At 43.5% G+C, this 25,421-nt stretch overlaps 2 protein-coding genes across 8 annotated transcripts; one reads left to right on the plus strand and one right to left on the minus strand.

The window, feature by feature from the left end:
- The first annotated feature begins 1,026 nt into the window (after window positions 1-1,026).
- RFC4 (replication factor C subunit 4) lies at window positions 1,027-16,997 on the plus strand. 2 transcript variants are annotated; one of them, XM_084801908.1, is made up of 11 exons: window positions 1,027-1,390; window positions 2,350-2,491; window positions 5,435-5,513; window positions 7,412-7,491; window positions 11,497-11,616; window positions 14,374-14,517; window positions 14,944-15,064; window positions 15,999-16,124; window positions 16,214-16,294; window positions 16,649-16,765; window positions 16,844-16,997. In XM_084801908.1, exons 2-11 carry the CDS (start codon window positions 2,361-2,363, stop codon window positions 16,937-16,939), a joined length of 1,095 nt encoding a protein of 364 aa, XP_084658034.1. In that variant the 5' UTR covers window positions 1,027-1,390; window positions 2,350-2,360; the 3' UTR covers window positions 16,940-16,997. The 2 variants fall into 2 exon arrangements, with proteins under 2 accessions (XP_084658034.1, XP_084658035.1); XM_084801909.1 differs by lacking the exon at window positions 1,027-1,390 and adding an exon at window positions 1,413-1,539.
- EIF4A2 (eukaryotic translation initiation factor 4A2) lies at window positions 16,991-23,269 on the minus strand. 6 transcript variants are annotated; one of them, XR_014783272.1, is made up of 12 exons: window positions 23,119-23,265; window positions 22,284-22,332; window positions 22,056-22,188; window positions 21,654-21,793; window positions 20,791-20,959; window positions 20,595-20,704; window positions 20,222-20,365; window positions 19,637-19,774; window positions 19,320-19,409; window positions 19,004-19,083; window positions 18,453-18,561; window positions 17,616-17,757 (listed from the first exon to the last, which is right to left on the minus strand). XR_014783272.1 is itself a non-coding variant. In XM_084801904.1 (11 exons), exons 1-11 carry the CDS (start codon window positions 23,145-23,147, stop codon window positions 17,613-17,615), a joined length of 1,224 nt encoding a protein of 407 aa, XP_084658030.1. In that variant the 5' UTR covers window positions 23,148-23,269; the 3' UTR covers window positions 16,991-17,612. The 6 variants fall into 6 exon arrangements, 4 of the variants coding, with proteins under 4 accessions (XP_084658030.1, XP_084658029.1, XP_084658031.1 ...); XR_014783273.1 differs by having other exon boundaries at window positions 17,617-17,757; window positions 18,449-18,561; XM_084801904.1 differs by lacking the exon at window positions 18,453-18,561 and having other exon boundaries at window positions 16,991-17,757; window positions 22,284-22,329; window positions 23,119-23,269.
- Between the last annotated feature and the right edge of the window lie 2,152 nt (window positions 23,270-25,421).

Below are 25,421 nucleotides of genomic sequence, written 5' to 3' on the forward strand. Positions count from 1 at the left end.
CAGAAACTGACCTCACTTTTACTCAGTGAGCCACCTCATTGGCCCTGTCTACTGTCCATGGGCCTATTACCGATGGGCCTAACCAGTATAACTATGCCAACAATCTCCACAGCTGAAAAGCAGTCTAGAGTGATGTAAGAAAGAACTGAGTGATGCTCATGTGTTAGAGCTTTGCAAAGCACTAGGCAGATTTAGGGTGTTGGTAGTCTTGGCACTCTTGATGCCAGTACCTTGGGAATCATCCTCTCTCTGCTCCCTGGATGTCCTGTGTGTCTCATCTCATCACAGGGGCTAGCCTTAGCTACTGACATTCACAGTTATGTGACCCTCTCTGGATTCCCACAGTCTTGTTTGCATTGTTGCTGGTGACATTTCCCAACAGGCTGGAGCTACCCTGCCAAGTGTGAAGCTGACCCATACATACATACATACATACATACATACATACATACATACATACATACATACATACATACATAGATGGATGATAGAGCTATCTGCAAATGGAAGGGGCTGACACATTCTTTTGGTTCTAATTTATTTTCCTCCACAGCTAACCTTCATGTTTCTCACTGCCATCAGAGCCTAGAGCATAAGTTCTCAACCTGTGGGGTCACGGCTCTTTGGGAATCAAACGACCTTTTCACAGGGGTCGTGTATCCTATATCCTGCATGTCAGATAGTTATGCCTCACAACAGTAGCAAAATTGCAGCTATAAAGTAGCAACAAAATAATTTTATGGTTGTGGGTCACCACAACAGAGAGGACGGGAGGGAAAGGGAGACAGGGGTGAGGAGAGGGAGAGAGAGAGAATGACTGAATGACAGAGAGAGAAAATGAGACTAGGAATCAAACCCGCAACTTCCAAAAAAAAAAAAAAAAAAAGCACAAAAGGCTTTTAACCGCCGGCTTTAGATGCCATATTTCTAAAACCACTCTGCCCTGTGCCCATAGAGGATGGGGGCCAGTACTCCGCGGGGTGTCCTCTTCCGGAGAAAGGTCGAGTGAGAATTCTGGCTCCGACCTTTGGGGCGACGGTGGCAGCAAACCCAAGAAGCCGCTTGCTTAACTAACGCCACCTCCCAGCGCGGGCCCGCGCCAGGCCAGGTCTTTCGAGCCCTTCGCCGCAGGGCAGGCCACGCCAGCGGTCGCGTCACCCCCGCCCCGCATTCTGCAGTGACTAGCGAGCTGGGGTCTGGCCGCCGAGTCTGCACAGGATTACCTCCGTGGAACCCCGTAGCGGGAGCAGTACTTCACCCTAAGTCAAGAAGGAGCGCCTCCCCTTGACCCGCGCGCCGGAAGTGACGTTGACATGTGGCGCGCTCCCGCCATGCTTTTCGCCGCCGTCTTGTGGCGGGAAGCGCGGCACCCCCGGGGACGGCGGCGACTGTGAGTGTCGGCTCTGGGTGTTCTCAGCCTGGGTGAGGGCTGGCGGGGACCGGGCTGTGGCCTCCGCTTGGCGGTGGTCACTGCGAGCCGTGGCTCGGGCGACACGGCCGTCGGCAGCCCGCGGCGGGAGGAGGCAACCCGATGATGAGGTGTAAAGAAACTGGCCTTTTGCTGGACGGTCGCCGCGTAGTGTGTTTTCTCGAGCATAGACCTGTGTGCAAGCTCAGAGCTACATGCTTGCAGTCGTTTATTTAATTCGTTTGCCTCACGGAATCGGCGTTAGCCCGGTCTCCACATTTCATCTGGTAGCGCGTATGCCAAAGGTTGTGAAGCCAGACACGTCTAAGCACCAACTGAATAGCAGTAGGGAAAGAGAAAAGCAAGCAAGCAAACAAACAAAATAGCATTGTCATTGATGCTAAGAGTTATCAGAGAACCCGGTGATAGCGGGGAGATGGATTAATGTGACGCCCCTGAAAACAATCTAGAAAATGTGCTTATATAGTGTAGTTAGCTTTTGTATAAATCTTGACATTTTCTCATTTTGAATTTATCGCAATAGATAGTACTATCCTTATTTCAAGGTCCCACTTTTCCCTCCCCGCCCCCAAGTCTCTGAAGACCAGCATCGGCCTTGTCAGTAACGCCGCGGAGCTTAAGGCCCAGGAAGAGTACAGAGGCTTGCTGAAGTGGGAGAGTAGAGGCTTTCATACAGTTTAGTGCTTGGTGACTGTTTATATTCGTCCCAGAATTCCTTACCTATATGTAGATATAAGCTCTGTAAGGACTTTAGCCTCTCTTATGACCCTATTGACCCCGAGTGCTGTGCTTTCAAAGCATCCTAAACCAGGAAGTGATGCACCTTATTCAGTTAACCACTGAGTGCTTTTGCACAAGCTGAGGTGTCACTCAAGGGGACCGTCCTCATAACGGTTTCTTTTTCTTTTGTCTCACACTAGGAGGAGAAACCATGCAGGCCTTTCTGAAAGGCGCATCTGTCAGTACTAAGGCACAGCTGACCAAGGACCGGGGGATACCTGCTGCTGCAGGAAGCACTGGAGAAACCAAGAAAGCCAAACCAGTTCCCTGGGTAGAAAAATAGTAAGAACTGCTTGACCTTTTGTTGAAATAACTAATGAGTTACCTCTCTGATCAGTCCTGTTCGCTTTTTTTTTTCCCCTAATGTAAGGGAGTTTGCTGTATTTAGATGCTATGTATGGCAGGGGGAAATCACCCAGTTATAAGTCTTGGGTCTTTGGACTGATAGTAGCTGAATTTAGTTCTCTTATTTTATAGACAAGCTAATTTTTTTTTTTTTTTATAAATTGTACAGCTTTAGGGTCTTAGACACAGAAATGAAGAAAGCAACACTTCTGTGAGCTGGCTGCAAGCAGGGGTTCCAGTGAAGTCCAGATTCGCACCCTCTCCTTTATTGTTAATAGTGAAAATTGGTGGGATTGGCGTAAGGAAATGAAGTTCTACTCAACTGTCACCAGCCGAGTGACACTAGAAACGTTCCTAGCCCTTAGCTAGATGTAGCCTCTGCGGTTACCAAGGGGTTTTCAGGTTATTTACAAGGCCAAACAGGGCCCACGCGTTCTTTTGCTGTTTTAGTTTTATCAGGAAAATTAGGCGAGTGTTACGTCTACATCATCCCCACCCCCGTCTGTCCCCCCCCCCCCCCAAAGCCAGTGCTTATAACAAGCTAGGTTTTGTTTTTAACGTATTGTGCACCCTGGGGAGGAAGGGTGCGTGTCCGCCACGGCCTCCGTGGGAAGCTCCAAGGACAGCTTTGGGCATTTGGTTCTCACCTCCCACCTTGCTGACCCAGGCTCTCTTTATTTCTCTTGCTGTGCGAGCTGGCTCTTGAGCTCCCAGGCAGTCTCCTGCCCCTCCACTCCCACCGGAGGATATTAGTATTACAGATGTGTCTCACTAAATCTGACATAGCTATCCAGGCCCCGTTGTTCAGATTTAGATCAAGAGGCTTTGAAGGCTGAGATGTAATTTACTTTGTTTAAAAAAATTATTTATATATTATTCTGCCCACCACAGGAAGGCACAGATCTCATGACAGATGGTCATGAGACACCATGTGGTTGCTAGGAGTTGAATACAGGACCTTTGGAAGAGCAGACAGCACTCTTAATCTCTGAGCCATTTCTCCAGCCCCCAATTTACTTGTTACTAATGAACTGGCCATTTTACATGCTAGGCAAACACTCTACCACTGTATGGGCTGTTCTGGCTGCCTATACTCCAGCCGCAGTTCTATTTTTTTTTTCCATAGTTCTATTCCCCCCCTACACACACACACACACACACACACACACACACACACACACATGCTTAGACTTTATCGTTGAGGGGAGAGGATGCATGCCACAGCAAGCATGCCTTGACTGGCATGTACTGGTCAGGACAGCTTGGCCGGGTATTCTCAGCTACCCTGTGTATTCCAGGTATCAAACTTGGCAATAAATACCTTTGCCTGCTGAGCCATCTCAACAACCCCAAAACTAGATTTTTTTTTTTTTAAATTAAAATGTATGTGGAGAATGAGGAATCTAGATTCTCAGCTTCTCTAATCAGACAGCTCTGGCTATAAGCTTTGCTTGGTGCTCAGGCTGCTTCTCTGCAGAAGGCTTCACATCACCATGTATCTGCCATACTCCCTTGGATACTTTCATTGTTTTCTATCTAATCCTAGATGAGATTCTGACTTTTATAGCACACAGAATCATTCTTGCCCAACATTAACCTGATTTTTTTTCTTTCTTTTTTTTTTGGTTTTTCGAGACAGGGTTTCTCTGTATAACCTTGGCTGTCCTGGACTCACTTTGTAGACTAGGCCAGCCTCAAACTGACAGCAATCCACCTGCCTCTGCCTCCCAAGTGCTGGAATTAAAGGCGTGCATCACCACCACCCAACTTAACCTGATGAATTACAAAAGAGTGGACCAAAGAATTTGGGGACCAGTGAAAGGGCTCAGTGGGTAAAAACACTTGCTGTGTAAATCTGACAACATGAGTTTAGTCCCTGAAATACCACATTATGTCCCTCCCCCTCCTTCCCCCCCTTCTCTCTCTCTCTCCCTCTCTCCCTGAAATACGACAGTATGCCCCCCTCTTTTACACACACATACACAGACACACACCAAATAAAAATTTTTGAATTAGCCGGGTGTGGTGGCACACCCCTTTAATCCCAGCACTCGGGAGGCAGAGGCAGGCGGTCACTGTGAGTTCGAGGCCAGCCTGGTCTACAAAGTGAGTCCAGGACAGCCAAGGCTACACAGAGAGACCCTGTCTCAGGGGGGGGAAATTTTTTTTTGAATTATTTTTATTTTATTTCATATGTATTAGTGTTTGGTCTGCATATATACCTGCTACCCATGTGTATACCTCGTGTCCTTAGAGGCCCCAAAAAGAGCATCAGGTACCATAAGACTAGAGTTGTAGATGATTGTGAGCCGCCATGTGGGTGCTAGGAATTGAACCCAGGTCCTCTGGAAAAGCAGCAGATATTCTTAACCATTGAACCATCTCTGTAGCCCCCATAAATCTTTCTTAAAAGAAAAATATTTTAGTAAGTTACTTAGTAGAAACCTTAATCATAGGTTTTGGAAGGACAACTTTGTCATAGTTTCTCTTAAAATTACTAATTAATGGCAGGATGTGGTGGCTCACACATTATTTCATTTTGTTTGTTTTTGTGACAAGGTCTGACTGTAGCCTTGAGTGGCCTGGAATACACTGTATAGACCAAGTTGGCCTCGAAACTCAGAGCTCTGCTTACCTCTGCTTCCCCCTTACTGGGATTTAGGAGGTAAGCCTCCACATCCAGTTCACCTTAATTCTAAGGTTGTTCTGCACTACAGGTAGAAGGCAATAGTAATTTCACCCCAGTGTACATATTTGTTTCTGCCCACAGTTTTGTAGCTACTGTGTGAGAGCTACCCTTGGCATTTGGGTAAAAGGAACACATGGGTGTTCTGTGGCTCCCACAGTAGCTCCATAACCTCCCTTCCCTCTACCCTCCAGCCGTCCAAAGTGTGTGGATGAAGTCGCTTTCCAGGAAGAGGTGGTTGCAGTGCTGAAAAAGTCTTTAGAAGGAGCCGACGTAAGTGGATGGTGTTTGACGGCATTGGGAAATTAAAATATCTATTCACCTTTTCTTTTAACCTTTGTCCATATTAAATACATGCAGTACGTCTTTGATGGTATTTATAAAGCCATAATTAGTTTGCCAGACCATCTTCTGTGTGGCATTATTATGTAGTATTAAATAAAGGTCACTCACCAAGATTGCTAAGACCCTTCCTCCATGAGCTTGTGGTTTATGAGAGGAAAGAGACTAAACAAGTAAACCAAGTAGGTATAAGCATGTTACGATTAATTACAGATGTGTGTTAAAAAAACAAGTTGGAGCTGGGCGTGGTGGCGCACGCCTTTAATCCCAGCACTTGGGAGGCAGAGGCAGGTGGATCGCTGTGAGTTCGAGGCCAGCCTGGTCTACAAAGTGAGTCCAGGACAACCAAGGCTACACAGAGAAACCCTGTCTCAAAAAAACCATTAAAAACAAAACAAAAAAAAAAACCAAGTTGGATTTTAAAATATATATAGTTGGCTGGGTGTGGTGGCATGTGTCTTTAATTCCCAACACTTTGGAGGCAGAGGCCAATCTGCTCCACATAGTAAATTTCAGGCCAGCCACTGTGAGGCCCTGTCTGAAACATGTATGTGTGGGCACACATTTTTCTTTAACCTAGCTTTATGAAAAAGTAGAGCATTTATATCTTAGAGCACTACATTTCCTGCTATATGTAGGATAAACTTGTGTTTTAAATTATTAGACAATAATAATTTAGACAAACCCATTTCAAGAATTGCAGGTTGGTTTGGTTGAGTTTTTTGAGGCTAGGTTTTATGTACCCTAAGCTAGCCTTGAGTTCCTAGCATAGCTAAGGATAAGCTCGTATTTCAGATCCTCCTGTTTCTACCTTCTAAGTGACAGGATTGTGTGCGTGTGCCAGGATACCTAGCAGAGTAAGCAGTTTTTTTTTTTTTTTTAATTATTTATTTATTTATTTATTTTGAGTAAGCAGTTTTAAATTGTGTGTGAAGAAGTGTCCCCATGCCTTAAGAGCTTAGGGGGGAAAAAAAGGAAGTAGTTTTTGCTTTGTCCTTAAATTCTGTTTCCTGACCCTGGCTGCCATTATTCATTTCTGACATGACAGTTCAGCTTGAGGAGTATTGCTTTTCCAGAATGATAGGAACCAAAGGTGTTTTGGAATTTGGGTTGTGTATGGTTTTTTTTCCCCCCCCAAATTTATGGAATATTTGCTCAGTTAAGCAACTTGGCATCTTTTTGACAAAATGTCTGATACAAACAACTTTAAAAGAAAAAGTGTTTTGACTTATAGTTCAGAAGTTTCATTGCTCATCAGTACCACAGGTTGATGATGGCCTTAGCATATGGGCCTTGGGGAAACATTTAAAACTCACGTATATTTGAGGTGAGACACTCCCCATCCCCAAATCAACACAGGATTTTTGTTTCATACCTTATACTCATGCCTTGAGTTTTATCCAGTGGCATATGAATTGAGGGTTTTGTACCATCAAAAACAAAGTTGTAAATGTCATACCCACCCACGTAGGCAGTTGTGGATTAGTGTAACATCGTTACTGACTTTTTTCCTACTTCTTTCTTTGCCTTTTTGTGACAAGGTCTTTCTACCTGAATTAGAACTAATGCATTAGCAGAGTACAGAAGCCTGAAATTCTAAGTGCAGACAGGAGGTTCAGGAGTTGAGGGTCATCTACAATTACATAACCATTTCAAGGCACATTTAAGACTTTAAATACTGTGATACCACTTTTCTTAAAACATTGTTAGACATATGTACTCTCAATTAGGAAAGTCATTGCACCATTCCACAGACAGTTGCATATTGTCAGTTTCATCTATTTTGTGACAACATTTAATCTGTAAAAATTAAATTTCAATTTCTGCAGCTTCCTAATCTCTTATTCTATGGGCCGCCTGGGACGGGCAAGACGTCCACCATTCTGGCAGCGGCTAGAGAACTCTTCGGGTAAGTTGAAGTTAGATGGCGTCTCAGGCACCATGGCCAGCGCAGTAATTATAAAAGAAAGCATTTAATTGGAGCTTGCTTACGGTTTCAGAAGTTTAGTCTATTACCACTGTGGTGGGGAGCATGGCTGGATGCAGGCAGACATGATGTTGGAAAAGTGACTGAGCTACATATTGATCCATAGGCAGAGAGCGAGAGCGAGAGAGAGAGAGAGAGAGTGCCTAGGTCTGGCATGGGCTTTTGAAACCTGCAAGCCCAGCCCAGTGACAGACTTCTCCCAACAAGGCCACGCCTCCTAATTCTTTTCACTTAGTGCTATTCCCTGATGACTAATCATTCAATAAAGGAATCTACTGGGACCTTTTTTTTTTTTTTTTAATGACAACACCAAAATGTTCCCCTCTTTCTCTGGGGTTCACTTTATTGCAGTATGTTTTTCCTTGTTTTAAATCCCATGGTTCTGTTGTGGACAACTTTTTTAATTATACTTTTGCGGCCCAGAAGACCAAGTCATATCCTCAGAATGATGCACATGTGTCTTTATGTGGCACTTGTCATGTACCTCGTAGGCCCTGCTGTTAGTGGCCAGACCACTTCCTTGTCCTCAGATCCCCTGAGCATGAGCACAGTGAGTAGTAGTTGAAGTGTAATTTTAGGTACATTAGAAACCCTATTTTGGGTCTGGAGACACGGCTCAGAAGTTAAGAGCACTGGCTGCTCTTCCAAAGGTCCTGAGTTCAGTTCCCAGCAATCACATGGTGGCTGGCAACCATCTATAATGAGATCTGGTGCCCTCTTCTAGCCTGCAGGAGTACATACTGGCAAAAACACTTCATAATAAATAAATCTTCCAAAAATAAAAAAACGTAGAACTAGCTGTTCTAGTGCTTGAATTGTACAAGTCCTGTATATAGTATTTTCTTTTAAGAATTTACTACAGCCAGGCGGTGGTGGCGCACACCTTTAATCCCAGCGCTCAGGAGGCAGAGGCAGGCGGATCGCTGTGAGTTCGAGGCCAGCCTGGTCTACAAAGCGACTCCAGGACAGCCAAGGCTACACAGTAAAACCCTGTCTTGAAAAACCAAAAAAGAAAAAAAAAAAGAATTTACAAAGGTCCGGGCATGGTGGCACACACCTGTAATCCCAGCACTCGGAGGGTCAGAGGCAGTTGGATCTCTGTAAGTTCGAGGACACCCTGGTCTACAAAACGAGTTCCAAGACAGCCAGCACTACACGAGAACCCTGCCTCAAAAAAGCAAACGAACAAACAAAAGACTTTTGAAAGGGGAAAAGTATAAGGAAAAATGATTCCAAGCCTGATGCTTTGTATGCAAGAGCAATCTTAGTTTCTCAGAGCTCTTATACACCAACTCAAAGATTCAAGCTGACCCAACTTTAGTGGTGTAGTTGTAACAGAATTCAGCAGCATATTTTGGAATGGGTCGTTTATATATCTTCTTACACTATTTTAAAGACTGTTCGTGGTAACAGTCAGGTTAAGGCCGACTTGGGCTACATGACAACAGTTTCGAAAAGAATGTTAGGGGGGGAATAAAGAATATTTGTAATACTCTTGTTTGTTTGTTTGTTTGTTTGTTTCTGAGACAGGGTTTCTCTGTAACCCTGGCTGTCCTAGAAGTCACTCTGTAGACCAGGCTGGCCTTGAACTCACAGAGATTTGACTATCTCTACTCCCAAGTGTTGAGATTAAAGGTGTATGGCACCACTAACCCAGCAGTAATATTCGTTTAATTTGCTTTTTTGTTGGTTTTGTTTTGTTTTCAAGGCAGAGTTTATCCGTATAGCCTTGGCTGTCCTGGACTCTCTTTGTAGACCAGGCTGGCCTCAAATTCATAGGGATCGCCTGCCTCTGCCTCCCTGAATGCTGGGATTATAGGCATGCCACCATGCCTTGCAGCAGTAATATTTTTGTTTTGTTTTGTTTTTTTGAGAAAAGGTCTCTTTGTGTAGCCTTGGCTGTCCTGGACTCACTTTGTAGACCAGGCTGGCCTTGAACTCACAGCGATCTGCCTACCTCTACCTCTCGAGTGCTGGGATTAAAGGCGTGCGCCACCATGCCCAGCAGCGTAATATTTTTAAAGAACTTACTTTAATTGTGAACACCATACATAGTTGAAATGTGATTTTAAAAATGTGCATGCACTGAACTCCCTAAACGTTTAGACCTGTAGAATATTTAGGATTTTATACTAATAAGGAAAAATAAAGAATAAACTAAACCATTGGCTTGAGAGATAGCTCAGCTTTATCAAAGGACTAGAGTTCAGGTCCCAGCACCCACATCAGGTAGCTCACATCAGCTCTAGGGGATCTAAAACACCCTCTGACCTCTGTGGGCACAGGTACAGACACAGACACACGTGGGCAAGTGATGGAACACTCCTATAATCCCAGCAAAATAATCTCACATTTAAGGCCAGTTTGGTTTTTCATACTTGTAAATCCTTCACTAAAAAGTGGAAACAAGAGAATTGCAAGTTTAAGCCACTTTGGGCTGCATAGAGAGTTCTAATCTAGCCTGGGTATGAGAATCTACCTTTTTAAATTTTTTTTAAAGTTCCTAGTTAGGGTTGGTATATCTCAGTGAAGGTTGTGCATTCACGTAGCATGTGCAAAGCTTGCGTCTGATCCTTTGCCCTGTACAACCTACCCATTCATGGTTGTTTTTTTGGAGGGGGGTGGTTACTTGCTTGTTTTGGTTTGGTTTAGCTTGGTTCTTGGTTTTTCTTTGGGGGAGGGGAAATTGAGATAGCGCTTCTTTGTATAGCCTTGGCTGTTCTGTCCTAGATTAGGTTGGCCTTGAACAGGGAGGCCTGTGCCTCCCTGAGTGCTGGGTTTACAGGCATGCACCACTGCACTAGGCTCTGTTTTTGGTTTTTCAAGACAGGGTTTCTCTGTGTAGACCAGGCTGGCCTGGAACTCAAAAAGATCTATCTGCCTCTCTCTTCCAGAGTTCTGAGATTACAAGCATGCGCCACCACATCCGGCTGCTATTCATAGTTTACTCCAGTAATTTTCCTAAAAGCAAGCTATTCTATGGGAATAAATCAAAATGTGCTAAATTATAACATTTAAAACTTGATAAGTGAGCAGGTAGATCTCTGAGTTTGAGGCCAGCCTAGTCTACAAAATCGAGTCCAGGACATCCAAGGCTACACAGAGAACTCCTGTCTTTGGGGGGAAAAAAAGAAAAAAAAACTCAATAAATGTCTAATAATTGAAGAATAAGTAAATTACCTAAGGAATATGTTAGTATGGTTTTAAGAGAAAATATGTATTATACAAAAATGAGAAATTAATGTAAATTTTTTAACATTTATTTTTAAGATTTATTATGTATACAGTGCTCTGCTTGCATGTACACCTGCACACCAGAAGAGGGCACCAGATCACATTATAGATGATTGTGAGCCACCATGTGGTTGCTGGGAACTGAACTCAGGTCCATTGGAAGAACAGCCAGGGCTCTTAACCTCTGAGCCATCTCTCCAGCCCAATTTATTTGGGACTTTTTTGTCACAACAGTGTTTCTCCGGGTAGCTCTGGCTGTCCTGGAACCCTCTATGTAGACCAGACTGGCCTTGAACTCACAGAGATTCCCAAATCTGCTTGCTTTTGCCTCCCAAGTGCTGGGACTAAAGGTACCTGGTTCCTAGGTTTTTAGCCAGAATGTTAAATGCATAGCTCTGTAAAGACAGAACATGTGTGGGTCTGCCTCTCTCTTGCTCACTAGGTGGGTTCTACAGTCCTGGGTTAAAACAGCATCCACGCCAGCCCGGTGTTGGTCACAAACTCCTGTAATCCCAGCAGGCGGAGCTCTGTGAGTTTGAGGCTAGCCTGGTCTACAAAGCAAGTCCAGGACAGCCATGTCTACACAGAAAAACCCTGTGTCAAAAAACCAAAAACAAACAAAAGTAAGCCAGCATTGTCACCCAGGGTACATCTGCTGTATGGTGGTTCATGGTGCTTTTCATTTTGACATAGGCCCGAACTCTTTCGGCTAAGAGTTCTTGAGTTAAATGCATCTGATGAACGTGGAATACAAGTAGTCCGGGAGAAAGTGAAGAACTTCGCCCAGTTAACTGTGTCAGGAAGTCGCTCAGAGTAAGTAACTTGTCTTACCCTCTCTAAAGTATAGTTCATTGTATTTGCTTAAATGTAGGCTGTGATTTGAATTTGGCCTCCAATCAAGTGTTGGAAACTTAATTTCCAAGTTTATGTGGGAATGGTGCTTAGAGGGTGGGTACTTGGTGAGATAACGTGACTAGAAGTTATGCGGGTAACTCCTCCTGCTGTCCTTATAAGATTACAAACCCTGCTTACCACGCTTGCTCAGTCTGGCCATGTTTGGTCAGAAAGTCCTCAACAAATAAAATTTCACAATCTTGGGCTTCCTAATGTCTAGAACTCTGCGAAATAAAATTTCATTTCTCTAAATTACCAGTCTCGGATCCTGTGTTATAACAACGCACACTAACTAGACTAAGACAAAATGCTGGCGTGGAGAGTGCTTACGTCTAAAGTTAGTTGGGAGAGTGGGAAGTGGAAGGGCAGCAATTTAGGTTCCCTGCTCTTGGTGCAGCCAGGCCCTGCAAGGTCTGGTTCTCCCCTGCACACGGTGTTGGTTCTGCAGCTGGTTCTGCTCTCTGGGGTGGGTAGGGGACATGACCCCTCCCTCCTGTTGTTCCACTGGTGTCAGCCAGGGCCCCATGCAGTAGCATTATGTATCAGTAACGACCTGGCAGCATGAAGACTGAGGGGCATTCTGTATGCTTCTGGTAGCTTCCTGAGTATCATAAAATGATCCTGGATAGACTGACTAGATGAACAGTAGAGGCCAAAAACAAAATTAAGTTTCTTTAAAGAAAAATGCTATAGGGAATAAAACCAATGCAAAATCAATATACATACAGAAAATAAGAACCCACAAATTGGAATAAATGTTTACAAGTTATGTATGTTTAGAAAAGGACTTCTAGAGCCAGCCGTGGTGACACATGCCTTTAATCCCAGCACTCAGGCAGTAGAGGCAAGCAGGTCTCTGAGTTCAAGGCCAGACTCATCTACAAAGAGAGTTCCAGGATAGCCAGGACTATTACACAGAGAAACTCTATCTCGAAAAACCAAAAAACAAAAACTCAATAAAAATACAACTACAGCCGGGCGTGGTGGCGCACGCCTTTAATCCCAGCACTTGGGAGGCAGAGGCAGGCGGATCGCTGTGCGTTCGAGGCCAGCCTGGTCTACAAAGTGAGTCCAGGACAGCCAAGGCTACACAGAGAAACCCTGTATCGAAAAACCAAAAAAAAAAAAAAAAAAACTACAAAAAGGGCAAAGATCATAGCCATTTCTCAACCACTACCATGGCTGAAATTTTTTTTTTTTTTGGTTTTTTGAGACAGGGTTTCTCTGTATAGCCTTGGCTGTCCTGGACTCGATTTGTAGACCAGGCTGGCCTCGAACTCACAGCGATCCGCCTGCCTCTGCCTCTCGAGTGCTGGGATTAAAGGTATGCGCCACCACCCCCGGCTTGAAAAATTTTTTTTAAGACAGAAAACACTTGTTAAGGAGAAACACTGTAAACCTCACATATATTTATGGCTGGAATATACAATAGTAGAATCTTGGAAGACAGTTTGTCAGTTCCTCAGAGAGTAAGCAAAATTGGGCTTAATTAAGGTGGCCAACAGTGAAGGAAGCCAGCCTCACAGACCTGCAACATGACTCCAGTTCCATAGGGTGGAAAGAAAAGGTTATCCTCTGACCTCACAGGAATGCTGTGTACACACACATTTTTTTTAAAGATGAAGGATTCCCACATCACTCAACAACTGCAACCCTAGCATTCATGCATAAAAGATGAAAATTTGATTACCTAAAATGTGTATGCAACATTGATAATTATTCCTAGTAGTCAGTACACCAAAACATACGGAGCTGGTTAGTGGGTGAATAAAATATGACATACCCATCTGCGTACTTGGTAATAGAAAACGACTAAGTATTGGCACCCGCTGCTATGTGGATTAGCCTGGAAAATACACTAAGTGATGGAACCCATCTATAGACTGTGGTTCCAGAATAGGCAGTGCTTAGGAGACAGGAAGTAAATTAGGGACTGGAGCTGGTTGCCTTGAAGGGACTCCTGGGAAACAGCTGCTTTTTGAGGTGAAGAATCTAAATTTAGACTTGGTGATGGCTTTATAGTTCTAAAATATTGTAGGTTCCTCCATACCCCTATCTTCAGTTACTTAAGTATGGGTATCTGGTTTGAAAATTACTACTGGAGAATTTCAGAAGCATGTGTTTTAAATTGCACACTATTCTCTGAGTAACTTATAGAAACAATGTCATTCTGATCTGTCTAGGATATAAATCATCTGTTTGTCAAGGTGTTTCTCCACTCTGAACTGGTGCAGTATGAAAGTGTTACAGTTACTCCCCTTTCTCTTCCTCACCCTAAAACACAAGAATAGTAATGTTATGGTTGTTAAATTTCTCACTGTATAATTTTATTAATTAAACAATATAGATTTAGAGATGACTCAGAGGGAGAAGTATTTGCCATGCAAGCCTGACAACCTTAGTTCCTTCTCCAGAACCCATGTAATGTTGGAAAGAGAGGACTACCTCTATTATGTCCACATGAGTGCTGTGGCATGGGTGCACCTACCTATACACATTAAACACAAACCAGAAGTAGAATTCCAAAGTAAACTATAGTTCTATATGACCAAGAGTTTATAGGGTATGTACTACCACATACTGAAAGATACTACTGTGCACTATAACTAGGTGAGCTGTGTATTGTATCTCATTAAAGATACTGATCAATGTTCAATTGCTTTGTTTCTGACTTAGTGGGAAGCCATGTCCTCCTTTTAAGATTGTAATTCTGGATGAAGCTGATTCGATGACCTCCGCTGCTCAGGCAGCTTTAAGACGTACCATGGAAAAAGAGTCAAAAACAACCAGATTCTGCCTCATCTGTAACTATGTCAGTCGGTATGTAGACCCCCTAAGACACATGCTAAGCAGACTATTTGAATTTGACACATAATAATGTTACGTATTTATGGGGCACCAGGTGACATGTCTGTATACACATTTATGTATAGTAATCGGGTCAGAGTCACTGTCTCTCACCTTGGCTTTGTAATTAGAACTCCAAAGTCCTCTTTCTATGCTACTTTGAAATACACCATCATGGCGGGGTGTGGTGGCGCATGCCTTTAATGCCAGCACTGGGGAGGCAAAGGCAAGCAGATCGCTGTGAGTTCGAGGCCAGCCTGGTCTACAAAGTGAGTCTAGGACAGCCAGGGCAACACAGAGAAACCCTGTCTTAAAAAACAAAATCAAAAACAAAACAAAAACAGCAACAACAACAACAAAAAGAAATGCACCATCATAGCTGTTTTCAATCTTTTTCAGAATAATTGAACCCCTCACTTCTAGATGTTCAAAATTCCGCTTCAAGCCGCTGTCAGATAAGATTCAACAGAAGCGATTACTGGATATTGCTCAGAAGGAAAATGTCAAAATTGGCAACGAGGTGATTACTAATTCTGGCTATAATTATTTTACAATACTAATCCTTTTTTGGGGGAGTGGTTGAGACAGGGTTTCTGTGTAACAGCTCTGGCTGTCCTGGAACTTGCTCTGTAGTCCAGACTGGCCTCGAACTCACAGAGATCCAATAAAATCAGTGTCTAGATAGGACGTTTTTAGTCTCCTAAAGTGTAAAATGTATTTCCTTACCCATAATAGTTTAATATAATTTGCTTTTTAAAAAATATTTTTATTGCAGCTGGGCACAATGACACATGCCTGTAATCCAGCACTCTGGGAAACAGAGGCAGGCAGATCTCTATGTGTTCGAGGTCAACCTGGTCTACAAAGGGAGTCCAGGACAGCCAAGGCTACACAGAGAAACCCTGACTTAGGGGGGAAAATTGTTTTGAGACAAGGTTTCTATGTAGCTTTGGGTGTCCTGAACTCACTTTGTAGACCAGGCTGGCCTAGAACTCACAGTGATCCACCTGCCTCTGCCTCCCAAGTGCTGGGATTAAAAGCGTGTGCCACATCTGGCCAAGAAAAGTTTTTAATTTATATGTGCATGTGCCTACGGTTAGGGGTATCCCTGGAGCTGGAGTTACAAACAGCTGTAAGCTGGCCTGATACAGGTGCTAGGACTTGAACTCGGGTTCTCTCCAGAACAGATGTTCTTAACCAGTGCCATCTCTCCAGCCCCCTATGTATAAGTGCTCCATTCTATTTTGATTCCTTTCAGAAGCAAAATGTCCATTTTAGACAGATACTTTATCTTTATGAACCCAGCTATACCCACACCTAGGGTTTTGTTCTGCTCATGTAGGTCAAAGGTTTACTCCTTACACTGGGTTCTGGGTATTTAACCCAGTTGTCAGGTTTGTGTGGCAAGCACCTTTACCCAGAAAGCCATCTGGACAGCCTTATTCTCTCTTCAGGAAATAGCTTATCTTGTTAAAGTATCAGAAGGAGATTTACGGAAAGCCATTACATTTCTGCAAAGTGCTACTCGACTAACAGGTGGAAAGGAAGTCATGGAAGATGTGATCACAGACATTGCTGGGGTTAAGTATACTAGTTACTTGTTAACCCTTCTGGCCATTCAAGTCTCTTCAAGCTAGAGACCTTGTTCTGATGTTAATACTTTTCTCAGGTAATACCAGCTACAACCATTGATGGGATATTCACCGCATGTCACAGTGGCTCTTTTGACAAACTAGAAGCTGTGGTAAAGGTAATGAAATTTACAGAAAATGCTACTGGCTGGGCAGTCCTAGCACTTGGCAGTGCTGGGGATCTTGAGGTCCAGACCAGCCAACCAAAACAAGTCAACTCTAATGGGCACTACAATCACTGCACTCATGAACCCAGCAGTGGTTGTAAACCCAAATGGATGGACAGTCACTTGAGATCCCACCCTTAACTGAGTGTGGGACACAGGTAGGTTAACTATGTGATAGTTTAGCAGATCCATGTGGCACATCCCAGCACTCAGGAGGCAGGGACTATCTACAAAGTGAATCCAGGGCTGTCTTGGGGGAGGGGGGACAAATACAGGCAGCATTTAACATGGGTATATTTGTTGCAGGACTTAATAAACGAAGGACATGCAGCTACTCAGCTTGTTAATCAGCTTCATGATGTGGTTGTAGAAAATGAAAATCTCTCTGATAAACAAAAGTCTGTGATTACAGAAAAGCTTGCTGTAAGTATTGCACAAAGTCATCCTTAATGGTGGGTGGATGCCTTCTAGCCCAAATCCTAACTTTATTTTCCTTTGTAGGAAGTGGATAAGTGCTTAGCAGATGGTGCAGATGAACACCTGCAGTTGATGAGCCTTTGTGCAACAGTGATGCAGCAGCTAACTCAGAATTGTTGAAGACACTACTGTCTAATTACAACTTTTTTGTATAACAAATAAATGACCAAATTATAAAGTGAATATACAATTTTATTTAACATTCAAACTTCATTAAGACATGTGCAATATGGCAATTTTACTGGGGATTTAACCCTACCTAGGATGATTGCTTGCTGAGGCTTAGCAACAGGGTCCAGTTCACACTTGGCACTAATTAAATACTTTATTGAATAAATACCAACAAAATGCATTCAAATATTTCCTAAAAAAATCACTTTAAAGGCCTTTCTAATCAGGCAAACACAATAAAGGCAGATATGCTAGTTTAACATAATTGGCTGATTTTATACAGCACTTATATCTTTTAGTCCACAAGTATATTATTAAATGATAGAGAACATCTAATACAACCATTTCTACATAACTAGTAAATGAATTTCTAAGAAAAAAAGATTTTACAGACCCCATCTTTTTATACCCACCCCCAACAGTCTAACTCTAAGAGGATAAAGCCAATGCCTTTCCTCACAAGAGCTCAGGACTAAAGTCGCTTTGCTATCAGAATCTGTATTTGTGATCCGTTATGAGCATTGAGACAAGATTCAAATATTCTCAAAGAAGCACAATGCACGTTGTGATCGCCTATTCAGCAACAGCGAGCACTGCATCCAAAACTATCTCATCCCAGGAATTAGATAAGGTCAGCCACATTCATGGGCATTTCCTCCACTGTAGTATTGTAGAAAGTCTCAATGTCACGAAGAATCCTCTTGTCTTCTTCAGTAACAAAGTTTATAGCCACACCTTTCCTCCCAAATCGACCCCCTCTGCCAATTCTGTGTAAGAAAAAGAAACCACAGTCAGGATGTTGCTTTAGTAATATTTAAAGCTACTGAATATGACGATCCACTTGTTAACCATCAGCTGCTGCTTACTTATCAGGGTAATAGTGCTTCTAAGTGGAGCACTAGCTGCTAAAACCAATATCCAGGTGGGAAAAACATCTTCCTTTGCAGTTAGTGCCAAAAGATTTCAAGGCTTGTCTGGCTGCAAAATGAGATAGGCGCCTTGAGCATTATAATAAAGCAGATGACAGTACTGTGTTTGGGGTGAAATTAAAGCCCATACCAAAGTGGGCCAGCCAGGAGCAGTTGTCAGCCTGGGACAAATGTAAACACCAGGGATAAAAGCAAACAGTTATAAAATCCATTTCGACGCACTTCTGGAACTGTAAAAACAAATGCTGCAAGGTTAACTATTTTCTAAAACTTACTTTTCCAGTGGGAAAACAGGTATTTGGTATGGTAACCCAAACTTATCACTGCTTTTTGCTCAGCTTTTCACACGTTATGCTCAAATTATTCAAACGTGTCACCTCCAAAACAGCTCTCTGCCTTCCTACAAAGTACCAGACAATACAAACCATCTAATCCTCCCTATCAGTAATACTAACATACAGAATTGCCTTGGGCTGGAACAACTTAAAATATCAAATAATCATGACAAAAGAAAATCAAATATAAATACCGACTCGCTCTTTATTCAAACAGTGAGTGCTGTTTCGCTTATGATTCCACGTCCTAAATTACGTCAACGCCGTTTCTGAGTGCCATCTCGTCATCAACTGCCGCTATCGACTCCTGTATTTTTTAAAAAGTCTTTTTTTACATCATATAACAAAGTACAATTCAATTTATTTAGGGATAAAAGCCACTATAACTAAACCAGGGAATCACTCAAAAAATGCTACCAGCAACAACAAGAAAATCCCAACTATATAGAATCAATCACCAAGAAAAAAAGCACAGGGCCACAAGAAAATCACTAAGAGTAAGGCTCAAACATAAAGACCAAAGAACTAAAGCAACCTAATCTGCATGTATATACACACCACCTTAGCAACATTACACGTTTTCCCACTTTGTTCTGACCAGTGTTCCCAAATACAATTAGACCTTAGTAAGTTACTATACTTTTACTGCAAACTATTCCCTCATTTGCTATTACCTTGGATGCAAAACACCGTAGGGAAAAAAAAGTTTTAATTCTCCAATGTAAATATTGGAGATGCTTTCTTCTCACCTGTGAATATAGTTTTCACGATTGGTAGGCAGGTCATAGTTTATAACCAAGGACACTTGTTGCACATCAATCCCACGAGCCTGAAATATAAATATGACTGTTAAATCTACTGATTCAAAGAACTGGGCATCCCTCAATCAATGTAGGCCACAAGATAGTAATGAACTATACTAAGTGGTACAGCTCACTGTGGAGTGTGGTCATACTCATTCTGCCAAATAGCCTGAGTTGGTTAAGGTTATTTTAAAACCTTTCCCACAAATTTAGCTTTTGGTATTTGTGAGGGGGGCTGGGAGAAGCAAGCAAGCGGACTTACCAACAAGTCAGTAGTGATCAGAACACGGCTTGACCCTGATCTGAATTCCCTCATGATAACATCTCTTTCCTTCTGGTCCATGTCACCATGCTGCAAATACAACAACCCTTAACTTAAAAATCTCTATTCAGGCATACAATTAATTCCTATCATGTATGAGACCAAGCGTCCCTGGCTGCTACAGGTGTAGAGCAGACAGGTATAGTTAAGAAACAATTGTTTTGAGCAGGGGGAACGACAACACAGCACTGAACAGCCATCTTGTAGTTAAATCCTGCTTAATGGATATAATTAGCAATACTAAATCCAACTCTTACCAGAGCAGAAACTGTGAAGTCCCTGGCATGCATTTTCTCAGTGAGCCAATCCACCTTGCGCCTTGTATTGAGAAAAATAACTGCTTGTGTGATAGTCAAAGTCTCATACAAGTCACAAAGAGTGTCCAACTTCCACTCCTAAAGTAGATTAAACAAAGTCACATAAAATTTCCATCTTTAAAAAACAGTCCTAAAGTGGCCCTCACCTTTCTGGTAACTGCAAGCCTCTAATACAATTTCCTCATGTTTTGGTGATTCCCTCACCCCAACTATTTTTATTGCTACTTCATGATTTTGCTGTTTAAGAGTCCTATCTGACTTGTCCACAAGAGGTCGGTCATGACCTGTAGGTTTAGAATCACTAGTCTCAAGATGTATTGCACCAAATCTTATGACAAAGGACACTGGACATTAAGAAAGAGGTCCACCCCAGTCTTCAAGATCCAGTGCAGTTACTCTTCTTCTTGTGTGTACTCTGCTAGCATTATTACAAAAACCAAGATATAATCCTAGTTTCTGCAATTTTAGCACAGTGCTTATACAAGAAGGTGAAAAACAACTATTTAACAAGGATAGACTTATTACCTCTCGCTCAACATTTATGTAAAATTGTTTGATTCCTTCAAGGGTCAATTCTTCCTTCTTCACCAGAATTCGAATTGGATCTCTCATGAATTTCTTGGTCACTTCTAACACATCAGTTGGCATTGTGGCAGAAAGCAACACAACCTTTAAAAGAAATGCTTGTTTTTACATTATGTATTTTGTAAACTTTCAGCTAATACTACAGGAACAAAAATGTTTGAAACCAAGCGTCTCTGCCTTACTATGGTAGAGCTAGGCAGAGATAGTAATGTATCAAATGCTTTCAGCAGGGGGAACGACAATAGAACACTTCAGTTATATTGTAACTGTACCTGCTGAAACCACACCCAGATTGAGTAGAAATGAACCTTACCTGAATGCTCGTGTTTAATTTTTGGAAAATCTCATAGATTTGATCCTTAAACCCTCGGCTTAACATTTCATCTGCTTCATCCAAAACGAACATTTTGATCCATTTTGGAGCTGTTAAAGCAAAGTCATACCACATCTCAAAGTTCTTGTAACCATTTGAGTATAATAAAACAGGACCTTTTAAAGGCAGTACTTACAAAGGTATCTTCTGTTCAGCATATCAAATACTCTCCCTGGTGTACCAACAACAATATGAGGGGCTTCAGCCTGCAACTTCTGCATTTCATTTCGAACATTTGTTCCTCCAATGCAGGCATGACAAGTTGCTCCCATATAATCTCCAAGAGCCAAAATTACCTTTTGGATCTAAAAGCCAAAAACCTCAAGTTATCACATTGTAAAAGTCAAAGACTAAGCTCTAAGGCATAATTGCACTATCCTGTATGCCTTAGCTTTTGTGCATGCATAACAAAAAACATACAGAATTCAAGCTAAAATTCACTCTTAAACTTATTGCTCTCTTCTGTCTTTTCAAACACCAACTAGGAACGAGAGTAAACAAAATCTCTGTATTCTTCACTGTGTATGATACAGAATGAAATTCTCGTAAGGGCAAATTTTGGTAGTTTTTTCCCCACAAGGCATTAAGCCTTATGATCTTAACAGAATAAAGCTGCAAGTTTTATCAAGTTACATCAAAGCCAATACTGTGCTCTGAAAACATGGCATGCAACAGTTGCACCACAAACTACTGAGACAGTCAAATGTTTAACATGTCACTGCAGTTTTCATGTTGCACAACTGCATTCCAAGTTCTAAAATGGGTATAGAACTAATCCACCCTTTGGGAAACCTACGGGTTCTCAAAAGCTCTGCAAGCCATACTTAAAATACCCATTTCCTGCTTAGCTCTCACCAAAAACTCCCTCCATGCACAGACAATTAATTAAATTGGGCCTGTGATAGACTAGGACAACTTATACAGTTTAACTTCTTCACAGTTGTGAAACCTGAAACCTATGCAACACGCAAGCAGTTTTTTGAACTACACTATCAATACCTGTTGAGCCAGTTCTCTGGTGGGGGCCAATACTAGTGCTTGGGTCTCCTTGAACTCAATCTCCAACTGTTGCAGGATGGAAATAGCAAATGTGGCTGTCTTGCCAGTACCTGACTGAGCTTGAGCAATCACATCATACCCTAAAAAAAGTAGGATACATATTTACTGATCCCACATCAAATTGTCACTGCTACTACATACACCATGTATTCCAGTTGGAACATTAAGTTATGCCCAAGTAAGTGATCAGCAAGAGTACTCTCCTCATTTCAGGTCAGTCCCGAAAGATGATTGCCATCATGTCACTTTAAGGAATACAAACAGGTGGTAGTACTTCCCCAAAGGTTACCTGCCCTCATACATGCAGAAAACTCCTTCTAAATGGCAGTGAGCTTTCTTTACCTTTAATACAAGGAATAATAGCTCTCTGCTGAATAGCGGAAGGCTTCTCAAAACCGTAAGCATAGATGCCGCGAAGAAGAGACTCCTTTAAATTCATATCATCAAAGTTATCAACAATTTCATTCCAGTTGCTCTGTGAAAGTTAATAGTAAAAATGGTGAGCGAGGAGGGAAAATACTTACCTTCCCAAACCGTTTAACTTTTAACGTCCAAACCCATTTTTCTTACCTCGATGACACCATCGGGGTCCATTCCCTCTGGGCCGCCATGTTCTCTGCTGGCAATAACACTGCAGTTAAGACGACACGCCCTTCTTCCAAGTCACTAGCAGACCCTAAAACGCTGGCCCTCGCCATCCCGCGCCTCCTTACCCTCCGAGCACGTGTGTTCTGCTTAAAAATGCCAAGAAACTGGCACACCTGCTAAGCACCATTCGCTCTCCCCAATAACTGAGATTTAAACACGTGTAGAAGAACCTACCCCCCTCTTACTTAGTGGTTTAAGACCAGGCCCTCCCAGTCGGAAAGCGAAGCTCTCGCGAGTGCTCCGCGCGCCGAGCTCCGCCCCTAACTCTGCGCAAGGCGGCGTGATTGACGCCGAAAGGCCCAGGCAGGACCATGCCAACGGTCCCGTCGCCCCGTTTACGGTCTGGTGCGACCGTCCCTATCTCCCACACCTCGACAGAACCCTAAGAACCCCAGCTCGCGCCGCCGGCCGCAAATAAGGCTTCGGGGCCCGGTTCCCCCCCCCCCTGCCCTAATCAGACTGCGCCACGGCACTGCTTGCCATGTCCCGCATGGGGAGGGGCAGCGGCCAGGATGTCACAATGTCTCCTCAGGGAAGGGCAGGCATCCTTAGCCCTCCGTTCTCTTACCGCTCCAGTATCCCCACCACCTGGAGTCCTACTATCACGGAAGCTTCTCGAAGGACACAAGAGGGCTTTGTGTGTGTGCCCTATGGGAGAAGCCCGCATAGCTATACTGGGGCCGCCAAGCCACCCACCCCGACCGCGGGTCCTAGTGACCTTCACTGCGGGTCACGGGCCGCCCCGGGAGCACTGTACCTGTTGTAATCCGCGGAGCTACCAGACATGATCCGAAAACCCACTCAGCGCCCGACTGAAAAGACAGCCGGACGGCGCCGCCCGTTTTTTATAGGCTCGCGGCCGGATCCCGTTTTCCGCGGAGGAATTTTTTTTTTTCCCTAACCCTATCGGGACGCCGCGAAACTGTGCTCCTAGAGTTCGTTACTGCAGGTGAAATCCTAAGGGAGCCGATGACAAAACCCACATTTCATTATTAGTTGGTGTCACAGCGTTCCCCGGAGATCCGCGGGGATCTCCGTGTGGGACTGGGACTCTTTGCCTCCGGCGGAAGAATACTGCAGCAGCGCGTCCGCGCGCCGCGCTCCTCGACCGCCCTGTTCCTACGGGGTTTCCGCGGCCGTGCCGCAGAGGCCGGCGGAGCCGGGGGCGCCCAGGGCGGAAGCCGATGAGGGGCGCTGTTCGCTGGCGGGCGGCGTCTCCAGGACGCAGCGCCGGGGCTACCTGCACGTCAGTGTGCCCCGGGGCCGGCCCCGCCGCGTGGCGCGCCCGAGCGGAATCGGCTCACGCCGCCCGTTCTGCTGCTGTTTTTAACGTGACGGGAAAGGACCACCTGGCGTCTCTCCCGGCCATTTAAATATCCATTCAGGTCTGGAACGCGTGAATCCCCCTGCCGCGGAAAATGTCGGCACCCAGCACATCCTAGGAAATCCGGTTTTCGCTTTTACGGTTTTTTTTTTTTTTTTTAAGACGAGGAGTAAAAACGTGTGGTATCTTTAACTGATGTCCTTGGAGTGGCGATTTGATTTTCTTGTCTTTCTGGTCGTCTTTAGATCTGGTAATAATTTTAACCTAACAGGTGTGGGAAATGATTGATACAATCGTTACCGACTTTTGCTAAGGACCGGTCATTCTTCGTAACACAGAAATGTAAATGGATGCTTCTGGCAGATTCGGCCCTTAGCACTTCAAGGTCTGATTGCCTCTTTTTGTAAAACAAAACAAAAACCACTATTTTAATCGCTTAATGCTGCTTACTGAAATTAATAGCAATACAGTTCTTATTGCCCATAATAAACTTGCATGGCTGTTTGAGCCCAGAGATTTCTAGTCATTCAACTCAGGCCCTTGTTAAAAAATGTGAAGATATTTAATCACTGAATTTTAAAACATAACTCTCATCTCTGATCAAGATAGCATCATGAACACTCAAAATTTTTTCTCACTAGTTCAGAACACTAACACCAAAAGATGATTTACAGAAAATATTTGGCTCTAAGAAACATCCTTTTTTTTATTATTACTTTCTGTTCGTTTATTGAGCGCGCACTTCCGGTGCCTGTGGAGGTCAGAGGGCAAGCCTTGGGCTTTGGTTCTTCTCCTATCACGTGGATCCCACAAGTTGATTCTGGGGATGGAACTCAGGTTAGCAGGCCCAAAGGCCAGCGCTGATCCATTGTGCCAGCCTCAGATACCATCCTTATTAAGGAAAAACAAAACAAAGTTTACTTATTTGAAAGTTATTGTGACAGAAACGGTTACAAAATCAAGATGACAAAACAGAGGCCCGGTGTAGTGGCACAGACCTTTAACACCAGCCCCTGGGAAGAAGAGGCCAGTGGGTCTGGCTGAGTCTTAGAAGGTCCAGACCAGCAAGAGTCCTTGCCTCTAGGAAGGGAGGGAGAGAGGGAGGCAGAGAGAGAAAGACAGAGAGACAGACAGTGTGAGTGTGAGTGTGTGAGTGTGTGTGTGTGACAAAATGGACTGACCATGTAACTTTACTGTTTCACTGATGGTGAAATAGGACAACACACTTGCCCATCGAATTAGTACGGCCATTAGGTGCCCTGAAGGATTTTTCTAAGTCTCTTAAGAGGAAATATTTAAGGGCTAGCCTATAAACTGCAGTTATGGAAGAAGTTTTGTATTTAAAAAGTATCTTTAACCAGGCACGGTGGTGCAGTAATCCCAGCATTCAGGAGGCAGACCAGTCTGGTCTACAAAGTGAGTCCAGGACAGCCAGGGCTACACAGGGAAACCCTGTCTCGAGAAACCAAAATCATCATCATCATCATCATCATCATCATCATCTCAGCACTCCTAGAGGCAGCTGGATCTCTGTCCCTGAGTTTTGAAGCCAGCCTGGTCTACATAGTACCAGGGCAGACACCTACAAAGTGAAAACCAGTCTCGAAAATACCAAAAAATAATGATAGTAATGATGATTTAAAAATTAAAAAAAAAAAGGTAAGATCAAAGTATCTGTCATCCTGTACTGTTTTTCCAATAAGTGTACTTATTCTGTTCTCACCACGTAAATGGCA

Source organism: Acomys minous (assembly GCF_964271855.1).
Source record: "Acomys minous genome assembly, chromosome: 11".
Classification (NCBI taxonomy): Eukaryota; Metazoa; Chordata; class Mammalia; order Rodentia; family Muridae; genus Acomys; species Acomys minous.

Coding starts and splice junctions, on each gene's coding strand:
- RFC4 (XM_084801908.1), top strand. CDS start 2,361: ATGCAGGCCTTTCTGAAAGGCGCATCTGTCAGTACTAAGGCACAGCTG. Junction 5,514..7,411: donor AGTCTTTAGAAGGAGCCGAC/GTAAGTGGATGG, acceptor CAATTTCTGCAG/CTTCCTAATCTCTTATTCTA. Junction 14,518..14,943: donor ATCTGTAACTATGTCAGTCG/GTATGTAGACCC, acceptor AATCTTTTTCAG/AATAATTGAACCCCTCACTT.
- EIF4A2 (XM_084801903.1), bottom strand. CDS start 23,147: ATGTCTGGTAGCTCCGCGGATTACAACAG. Junction 22,333..23,118: donor AGCTCCGCGGATTACAACAG/GTACAGTGCTCC, acceptor TGTTATTGCCAG/CAGAGAACATGGCGGCCCAG. Junction 19,084..19,319: donor TGATCACTACTGACTTGTTG/GTAAGTCCGCTT, acceptor TTTATATTTCAG/GCTCGTGGGATTGATGTGCA.